The sequence below is a fragment of the Triplophysa dalaica genome, chromosome 2, assembly GCF_015846415.1.
Source record: "Triplophysa dalaica isolate WHDGS20190420 chromosome 2, ASM1584641v1, whole genome shotgun sequence".
Lineage (NCBI taxonomy): Eukaryota > Metazoa > Chordata > Actinopteri > Cypriniformes > Nemacheilidae > Triplophysa > Triplophysa dalaica.
Window position 1 is genome coordinate 20,815,932 of NC_079543.1, and position 10,895 is coordinate 20,826,826.

At 36.1% G+C, this 10,895-nt stretch overlaps 1 protein-coding gene across 2 annotated transcripts in view; it reads left to right on the top strand.

Moving 5' to 3' along the window:
- klhl5 (kelch-like family member 5) overlaps positions 1-8,990 on the top strand; it is a 45,239-nt gene extending 36,249 nt beyond the window's left edge. For both annotated transcript variants that reach the window (XM_056730455.1, XM_056730446.1), the window contains 5 exons: positions 255-479; positions 717-879; positions 957-1,169; positions 4,542-4,713; positions 5,320-8,990. In XM_056730455.1, the coding sequence (XP_056586433.1) occupies positions 255-479; positions 717-879; positions 957-1,169; positions 4,542-4,713; positions 5,320-5,376 (830 nt within the window). In that variant the 3' untranslated portion in view covers positions 5,377-8,990. The remainder of the gene's footprint in view (positions 1-254; positions 480-716; positions 880-956; positions 1,170-4,541; positions 4,714-5,319) is intronic.
- The last annotated feature ends 1,905 nt before the right edge of the window (positions 8,991-10,895 follow it).

The window sequence follows — 10,895 nt, forward strand, 5'->3', positions numbered from 1 at the left end:
AGTATAACTTCCTTACTGAAAAACTTTTTTAGTGTGAGAGATGACATTTTTAGAAGGCAAAACTTGTTTTTTGCTTGTCTAGACAGAGCAAAAAGAGAACACAGAAATCTGGCTTCCACAAGTTTGAGTTCTTGAAGCTTTGTACTTCCCTTTCTTTCTTATTTTAGCCTTTAGTAACTGGATGAGATTTGATATGTCTCATTAAAAACTATGTAACTGCTAAACGTGTTTCTGGAATTGTCATTCTTTTAAAGGAGCCACCAGTATTGAGCAGTACTGTTTACGGAGGGACACGTGGCGGCAGGTTGCCGTCATGAGCGGGAGGCGGCTACAATTCGGTGTCGCGGTTCTGGACGACCGCTTGTATGTGGTGGGGGGACGAGATGGCCTGAAGACCCTCAACACGGTGGAGTGTTACAACCCCCGCAGCAAGAGCTGGAGCGTCATGCCACCCATGTCCACTCACAGACACGGTCTTGGTAAGAAAGAACCCTAACTGACTTTTGACCTTTAGTGTAAGACTTTTTATGGTCATTCACGTTAAAGATGTTAACGGTAGTGATAGGGACACTTCAAATACACAAAGCATTGTACAGCTGCTATCATTTCTTCATCACAGATGTGTTTTCTGTCATTATTCTCAAACATATTAGCGTTTGAGATGTCTATATAGCCTTTGTAAATCTTGCTGGCGTGCTGTGTATGTGTGTGTTTAGGTGTCGCAGTGTTAGAAGGTCCTCTGTATGCAGTGGGAGGTCATGATGGTTGGAGTTACCTGAGCACCGTAGAGCGCTGGGACCCTCAAGCTCGCCAGTGGAGTTTTGTTGCGTCCATGGCAACGCCCCGGAGCACTGTTGGAGTTGCGGTTTTAAACAGCAAGTAAGCTGTTTTCTAATTGAACACACTACTCCAGTTTTGCTTTTAAAATACTTCCCAACTGTGTCTGGCTCTTTAAGACTGTATGCAGTTGGCGGCAGGGACGGAAGCTCATGTCTGAAGTCAGTAGAGTGTTTCGATCCCCACACCAATAAATGGAGCAGCTGCGCGCCCATGTCCAAACGCAGAGGTGGTGTTGGAGTAGCAACATGGAATGGCTTCCTGTATGCCATCGGTGGCCATGACGCACCAGCTTCAAGTTTAGCATCTCGACTGTCAGACTGCGTCGAAAGGTAAGTGCCAAAAAAGGCCGCAGTGAGTAAGGGTTCTGCTGTTATGATTGAGACGAATCACTTCAATGGGGATGAAAAAGAAATTAAATGCAAGATCTAATCTAATTTATATTTTGATATAGGTAAGTGTGTATGTTCACATAGGATGCTTAAAGCAAATTTTTTTGGTTTATTTACTCTTAAGTTTTCACTAAAAGCAACACTTTATATATTGTACATGATTATGGACCAATGAGAATTCACTTTTGGATGCTGCTAAAATAGAAACTGAGGGGCTGCACTATCACTTATAGCTTGTCACAATCTTGGCTGGTCTTGGTAACAACTGAGATTTGTGGAAGAGGCTTTAATCGATTGTTGCGCCTAGTTTGGTTCTGAGAGTCTGAAAAAAACGGATGCATACAACTATATTATATTGCGACTGTTTGTTGGTATAAACTCCTTTACTAACAACGTGAACTTTATCGAACTTTAACTTTATCACCCAGAAATTACAATTCTGTCATCATTGACTCACCCACTTGTCATTTTAAACCTTTATAACTTTCTTTCTTCCGCAAAAGTCAAAAGAAGATATTTTGAAGAAAGTTGGTAAGCACTGGCGCATGGCCCCCATTCACTTATTTTGTATGGACACAAAACCAATGCAAGTAAATGGGGGCCGGTTAACAACCTTCCTCAAAATATATTTTTTTCTCAAACATAGAAGTTTGAAATGACAAGAGGGCGAGTAACTGATGATAGAAATTTAATCTGTGGGTGAACTATCACTTTAAATAATGGGGGCTAAATGGAGTAATGCTTAATGTCATGTGTGTTTTTTTGTTCACTTTGAACAAAAAATTATCATATTTTACCAATCATTAGGTCAAATAGGATATGTAATGTGGTATTTGTGCATCTTAAGCCATGACTTTGTTCAGTCTCTAAATAATGTACGACTATATAAAGTAATTCCTCCCTTGTGAAGAGAGAGGATATTAAAATGAAAGTCGGTTTGTTGAAGCACCACATAAAGTGGAAAGTGGTTCCAGAGAATATTGCATGTATATTTACATATTACATAGCAGTATTTAAAATGTATGATCTGAGCAGATCGTTTCAATCTAAAGAATGGCAAGGAAAGTTCTCATCTCATGTTAGTTTTGAATACCAGGATATATTGCTGAAATAAAATCATTGTTTTGGTTTGGTCACATCAAACAGGAATCCCAGAACAATGCATTTACATTAACATGTTCGTTTGAGATGAGTCCCTATAGAGAGTCTTTGAAATAGAGTTTTTACCTTTGTAAAAGTTAAGAACAGAGGTGAGTGTATGCCATTGCAATGGAATAAAAACTGTCAACTACAAGAGATCTTTCTGTATACCACGGTATGAAAATAAATGGGATTAGATCCAGATAATATGAAGAACCCAAGAAGATTATCCTGTCATTAATACATCAAATTGAGATCATCACAATGTCATGTTACCTGTGTTGTGGTTTTGATAAGATTTAAAGAGATAAGGAACACAGATCAGACTGGTTTAAAATTACACATTCTAATAATTGATCGTGTTGCATAAGTAGAATTTTTGAAGTTTGCATGCACGTGATACACTGTAGAAAACATTTCCCCTTATTTAAGGACATTTCCGTTAATGCTTATATGTAAAACACAAGTAAAACAACTGTAAGATATGAATGTGGAAAATTCCTTTATTAATACAGTATATTGTGCCCTATTTTTTTAGATTTTTTTTAGAGTGTAGTCTATTGATCCAGGTACTAGCTACTTCATAGTGGGTGAAGCCAATCACTTCATACATTAACAGTAATTAATTAGTATAATTAAAATAACATTATTATTATTAATTATTATATCATGCATTATAATATTATATCATTTATATTATATTAATATATAAGAATGATATTATTATATAATTAATTGATGATAATTATTCCCTCAATACACCAGAGCTGGTGTTTTAGTTAAAGAGATTTCTCGATTTGATTTATACATGACCACGTGAGCGAGCACTTTTTTACTTCACAATATAAATAAATTAGTTGAAGGCTTTTACTGAAAGGAAGACCACTGTGGTCCACAACATTTAGTTTTTATGAGCTGCTTTGCAAATGTCAGCCCGAAGGGCTGGGTAGTGAGAGTGGGTAGTGAGTCTCTAAATGTCACTTCTTGTCCCTCTCACTATTGGACATATACTGGAAACCCTCCATGTGCTGAAAATGTTTTGGTCTTCTGTGTAACTGACTTACTCATCTTCAAGAGCTGTCGCTCACGCTGTTTCTCTCTCTCCCTCTCTCTCTGCTCCTGTTGCATCTTTGTTTAAAAGAGATGCCCTACTGTCTGTCTATCTGTTAAACATCTCTTGCACTCTGACTGCTCTCATTCCCAGTCAGTTTGGTCTTGTCAGTCAAGTGTTTTCGCTGTCGATGCCCTTACACTGCGTAGAACAAAGATGCATTTGCATGTTTTCTACCTGCACGTCTCTTAAGCTGTAGTCTTTTTCTTTGACTTTACAAACATACACCCTTTAAACTTTGTCTGGTATGTAGTTAATGCCGTGTCCGCTCTAAGTTGTGACGTGATAAAACAGTTTAAGACTTGCTGAAACAGGATCAACTTTACACTCTGAAAAAAATTGACTTGATAGAATTGTTTTCTTAACATCTATTTTCTCACAATGTATCGCAATGAGTAGCCATCATAAATTTCTGTAGTTTTTGTTTTTCTGAAACCTCGAATGTCCAATTTTGCTGTTTTTCAGAACACTGGACTTTTAAATGATTAAATACTGTTTTGTCAAAATTGTATTGGCTGGATATTTGCAAAACCCAGTGAGAAACATAAAGGGTGATTAATAATAATGATTTATGACAAAAAATAAAAAGAATGAAATAAGGAGATACAAGGTTTCAGAAAGACAGCAGTGATATATTGTACAACATGCATTTCATAAGGAATTATGAGTTAAATATATATTTATATCTAAATATGTATTATTTATTTAAAAATAAATTAATATATATTTATGTAAATATGTGTTACACATGTATGTATGTGTGTGCATTTATACATATAAATATAATATAAATTATATAAATATAAACACCACCTACACATATATTATATAAATACAAACATTTCTTTTGGAATCAATTAATTGTGATTAATCGATTTGACAGGATTTCTTTTCAATAAGTAAATCACATATAGACATGCAATCTATGAGTCTGCTATATATTTTTAATAAGTGTTTTGCATGTGTGTCCATTAAATCACATCGCAGTAAAATTTGCATATGAATACAATTCATTGTGATAAGGCATGGCAGCTCATCAACATGTTTATCTGCTTTTTCAGATACGACCCAAAGACAGACATGTGGACAGCGGTAGCTCCCATGAGCCTCAGCAGAGACGCAGTGGGAGTGTGTCTTCTAGGAGACCGTCTGTATGCTGTGGGTGGCTATGACGGCCAGGTTTACCTAAATACCGTAGAGGCTTACGACCCACAAACTAATGAGTGGACACAGGTATACACCCACTTTCTGTCTGTATTGACATCATTCATCCGTATCATCTCTTCTTCTCGTTTCTGTTACGCCTGCGTCTCTCGATCCTCCCGGGGATGTTTGTTTATGGTGCTGTTAGTTGGTTATGTAAATGCTGGGCCTCCATCATTTTGACACAGGCACAGCTCTGCATCACAGCATCTGTCATTACCTCTTGCTACAGCAACCGCCTTATTTCTCCCGGGTTTCATTTCCCGTTGCGTTTTTAGGCGACATTTCTTTGATCGCATGCAGGGAGTTCATATTGTTTCATTTGTAAAAAAAATAAACCTACGTGTGTGTGTGTGGTAAATTTATTTCTGTAGAGGTTTTTTCTGAAGTCTATGACAGAATAAAAATATTTATTATCTGTACACACCCAATGAGCAAGCCATAGAAGACTGTGACAAGGAACAACACTCCAAGATGTAACTGTGTATCTGTGTGTGTGTGTGTGGTTGTGTATGATGTAGAGAATCATGGCCTGTGTGCCTCGACAGAAGGAATGAACCCATCATTGAGAACATTAATCTAATAAATGCAATGTGGAGTGGTTGAGACTGAATCCTAATTCTGATTTTGTTATAGGTAGCGCCGTTGTGTTTAGGTCGAGCTGGAGCTTGTGTGGTCGCGGTGAAGCTTTAAAATTCTGTCACTTATCTCCATGGCGACCATCCTAGTGCACAAACCTACAGTGGTCCTGATGCAGTGGATCTAAGCATCTGATAACAAGGAAAGAATGAAAAACACAGACTATCAAACACAGCAGAATCCATCAAATTTGGACGCCTGTTATGCCTTTTAGTATGTATTTGTCTATTGCAAGCAGTGTGCTTTTGCAAAATGTTAATCAGTTTGTCTCTTTTCTTCTATATCTAAACATTCTTAAAACAAGATGCATTTACTTGCGAAGCTTAGTTGCGTAATATAATTAGACTTGTTTTTAGATCTTATGCATTACATTTATTTTTGTATCCCTTTAACAAATAGCTTATTCTTTTAAAAAACATATAAATATAGTAGTTTATGCTTAAAACAACTTTCGCCAATGGGGATAACAAACCTGTATCTTGTTTAAAAGATGTTTAGATTTTTTAGAGAAACGACAAAATATGATTATAATGAAACTTACGTTTTGCATTGTTCATTACTATGCACATCAAAAACTACACTTTTAACATTATCGAATCATATTCATCTGTTCATCTTTTCTTCTCTCATCCCTGCATCTGTTCTCCTCTGTCCTCACATATTCTCGTGATGATGGAACTGTGAGTATTAGTAAGAATAAGAGTGTGCCCTCAGGGGACACAGCGGAAATGGTAAAACAAATAATGTGGAGTCAATTTATACTCTTAACTGGAACATGCAGAGACAAATGTTCTCTAAAAATCATCTGTCATCCAAAAACAGACTGAGTGCAGTCAAGATTCTCAACAGAAGGAGTGTGATGAGGAGAGAGAACCAGAAAAAAGTGTGCGTGTGTCTGTATGTCCTTCCATTTGAATAGAAAGGTTACATTCCTCATAGGAAGTTTCTTCAATTCATATTAATTTAATATTTTATATATAGACTGACCAATTCAATGAGATAAAAGAGATAATAAAAAGAGGAACATCTGATTTTGAGAAAGTTCTGCGGTTGTACTGGGGTTCAGTTGCAGTATGAAATTGTTCTTGCAGGTACTTTGATTGTACTTGGTGTTGCCAGGTCTTGTTAAATGTAGCAATTTTGTGTTGTTTTTTTCCCATTTTTCCTACATACTTAAAAGAGTAAATAAAGCAGGAAGCTGCAGGTAAAAAGTAAAATATTTGTACTTTACAACATTTTTTTTAATTATTTGTCAAATTGGTGCTTCTTTTGTTTTAGAATCTGGCAACGCTGACTGCACTCTGCATTGTTAAAAAATCATAAACCATGGTATTTGTAAGGCTCCGAGGTACTTTGGAATACTTTAGTACGGGACTTGTCCAAAATACCTTGGACTATTTCTTTCTTCTTTTTAAGTAATGAAAAAGAAACGGATAGGAAGAAAGACAAGAGATGGATGCACTTCCACATTGTCAGTCCATTGCAAGCGCGCATGGCATGTCTTCGGTTTATATTTAATTAATTTGCCCGAAGACAGTCGTACTATTGCACGTCAGCAATATCACATGTGAATATGATAATTATACCTACAAGCGAGGAACACAAGCTTCTTTATACTGCTTGATTATTCCCCAACAAGCTTTAAGCTCAACGATCATAATGAGGTCTAATGCATATTCAGATTCTCTGAATCATTGTTTCTACTTTAATGAAGCGGAGGAAGTAAACTGCACAAACTGAGATGCTGTTTCTATACCAGTTCCTCTCTTCTGTGTCAAGAGATTCCTCCATGTTTGGCAAAAGAGCATTGTAAATAATGGTTATTGTGGGAGGTTTCCTAATGCCTCATTCTATGTTATATTCATATTATTTCTATTTTTGAACCATGATTCATCTCTGAAATAGCAGGATTCTGGGCCAGTGTCCGTTTCATGGAAATAAAATCTGCCAGGGAGCAGAAAAAGGCAACAGAGGCCAGATTACTAAGGTTTAGATGCATATCTCCTTCAGTGATAAACAAATCTGTATGGAAAAATACACAGTGCTTAAACAGCAAGTCTCAATAGAATGAGACAAGAAAATTATGGGTCGGTGGTAAAAATTTGTTCACTCTTGAATATTATTTTACAAAATGATAACCTGAAGGTTATTCATTTACCTCTACCTTCACTATTTCTTAAACCATTGACAAAAAGGTTCTTGTTGTAAGCATAAATCTATCAAATTGTTGTGAGCTATAATATGCTTCTAAGAAAAATTGGACCAACATGGCAAGACCTATTTATTCTTCTTAAACTGTATAGTGCTTTTATGTTATATTGTGGGATAAAATGTTTTGTGTGCAGGTGTAAAATCTAAGAATTCAAAAGCAGACCGAGTTTCAAACAAACCCATTTCATGGTTTCAGTGCACACATTCATATTGCAAGGCTGAAACATCCCTTCTCCCCATTCAGTGTGTCAAATTTTTCCTCTTTCTCTCCTTATTCTTTTCATTTATTTTTTGCTATGTTATAACATATGACACATGTATGGATACATACCCTTTTACTGAATAAGCTGAGCTGTAACACAACATTTTCTGAATTCAACTTGTGTTAATGTCATTTCATGCTGTTCTGCCTTATTCAATTTTGACTTCAAGCTTGTGTAGTCAAGTTATGATATTTTATGCAATGTGAGATAAGTTTACATGAAAGTTTTGTGTACGACATTTCAATCCTTCCAAAGGAAGGATTCTACTGGTTTGGTTTGTTGGGTGACCAAACATTGCAAGGAAAATTATAACCAGTATATCCAGGTTACACCTGTAAATGTCAGATTCTGTTACTTTTATATTGATTATAGTGTCATGGTTCTTTTGTTTACACACGGTTTTAAAATTGTTTACGGGTCATTAAATATTTGTAAATATCATATTTACCCTGTGCATGTACTTGTTCAGGTTTAATACTTTAATTTTTTTAAGGGGTTGAAATCCAAAGCAGGCCAAACCTTAGAGGAGTGTTTGTCTGAATGGTCACATATAGCGTATTCTTAATTGGTACTAGGTTCAGCAAATTACGCTAATCATAAACACATAGCCCAGCTGTCTGGAAATGCTGAAAAATATATCAGCACCAGCCAAATGTATTATTCTGTATGTATATGTAATCTGTGTATAGTGCAATGTACAGCAAACACTTATCATTACAACGTCAAATTGAACCTAAAGTGTAAAACATTTGTAAAAATCCATTGTGCAGAATTAGGAGGCTTGCTTTCAATTATATATACCTTCGGGGATACACATATGATTAGAATATTAAAATATTCATGAGGCAGTATTATATCTGAATGTTACAAGTGTGACATCTTGAGTATTCATTCAATATGCTACGTTTTTTATGTCATCTTTTGTAAATACAGAGAGCTCAGTTTAAGGAATGAAGGTATTTCACTTTAATGTTATGCATATTGTTGCATATTGTTATGTATATGTTGTATATCTTTATAGATGCATCCCTCACTTGTGCACATAGCCGCCTGAATTATGAAACAAAAAGTATTTTTTGTGTAATATAAATCGCTGTGGATGAAATTGTTTGTCTTATACATTCCAGTTGTTTGATTTATGAATATTTTTGTTTAATAAACCGTAAAAGACCAAGACCTTGTTCAGAAAACCAAGTAAGTGTACATGTCTTTGCGCCAAGTATGGACTCTGTTTCTTAAGAAAAGCTTATTAACCGACCAAATAATGTTTTAATCTGATGATTATAAGGATTAGATTCATAGGTATGGGGGGCACGGTGGCTTTGTGGTTAGCACGTTCGCCTCACACCTCCAGGTTTGGGGGTTCGATTCCCGCTTCCGACTTGTGTGTGTGGAGTTTGCATGTTCTCCCCGTGCCTCAGGGGTTTCCTCCGGGTACTCCGGTTTCCTCCCCTGGTCCAAAGACATGCATGGTAGGTTGATTGGCATCTCTGGAAAAAATTGTCCATAGGGTGTGAGTGCGTGAGTGAATGAGTGAGTGTGTGTGCCCTGTGATGGGTTGGCACTCCATCCAGGGTGTATCCTGCCTTGATGCCCGATGACTCCTGAGATAGGCGCAGGCTCCCCGTGACCCGAGGTAGTTCGGATAAGCGGTAGAAAATTGAATGGAATGGATTCATAGGTTCGAACAGGGAATAGAGAGCATCAACAGCCCACTATAAAGACAATAGAAGTCTATGAGATACCCTGACTAACAAAGTGCCATAAACTTTTTTGTGTGTGAGATGGTTGACGGTCTGCAAAGACAAAGGCCAAACAGTGTGTGAGATGCAGAAGAATATTAGGCGTGACAGTAATAAGGCATCTTCACTATTGTGTCTGACAATAAAACAGTGGGTTATGCTCTCTCTTATCCCTTTGTGAGCAGGTGGAGAAAAAGAAATGAAAAATGAGAGTGAGAGACAAACTCTGGATCTGTCTGTCTGTCTTTCTGTCTTTCAGTCATTGCAATGTAATTGAAATAAGGTAGGCCTGTCGATTTTTCAAATCCACTTAAGACACAGAGATCCAGAGTTATTTTCTTTGTTTGTTTTATTAATTTTTTTTAATTTTCCATATTATTTTTTTGTCTATTTTTTGCAATTTTGCTTTTGACATTTTATCCCTTATTTACATACTTACTATAATATAATGATGTAATATTGTATTATGCTTATTTCAGTTTTAGTTTTACAGTAGTTTTCATACATTATCAGCTAACTATTGAAGTGCCTCAAATTAAACTTATTTCAGTTTATTGCCAAGGCAACATTTTGGTTTATTTTACTTATCAAATAATGTTTTAGGCATGTATTGATGTATGATTTTTTTAACTAACAGAAAATGTTAAAAGCATTAGGCCTACTAAAATTTGCAAAGTATTGCACATATTCTTCAATCTTTTACACACATGAGACTTTTTTCATAGTTTATAGCGCCCTCTGCTGGCTGGAAAATGTACAGTATGGACAAAGCATGACTTACTCAGTTATCAAAGATATTTGATTTCATGTTGAATCAGTTTAAAATGGCTATTCTTAACACTGAAACAACACTAGAACAATTACCCAATGTAAATCAAATCATTATGTATAGGTAGTTTCAGCAAAATAAAGGCATGATCCGTATTTCACCTTAATCCATTTAAATAATGTGTTTATTTTACATGGTCAGAAATGTTATTGTTATTCACAAATTAATATTTTCAATTATTTGGTAGAAGGCAAACTGAACAAATCCCTGCAAGAAAAAAACAACTGTCTTTATTGCTAACACAACTTTTCCTCAAATGGATGTAATCCCAAATAATAATGTTCAGTTATGTTTGCTGTACATAATCTACCCAGCAAAGGAACCATTCTTATCTACCGACCTCACATCTTTAGGTCCTGCAGAGAGAACAACATATTCCTCACTGCAGTAACTCATGAAGCTGTAGTTCACACGAGAAGACGAATAAAAACGTCTCGAGTGGCCAAAAGGGTATAAACCTGCTCCCCTCCTGTCACAAAATTCCCATATCTCAGTGAGATAACATATCCTTTGTGCTATAGGGATCGA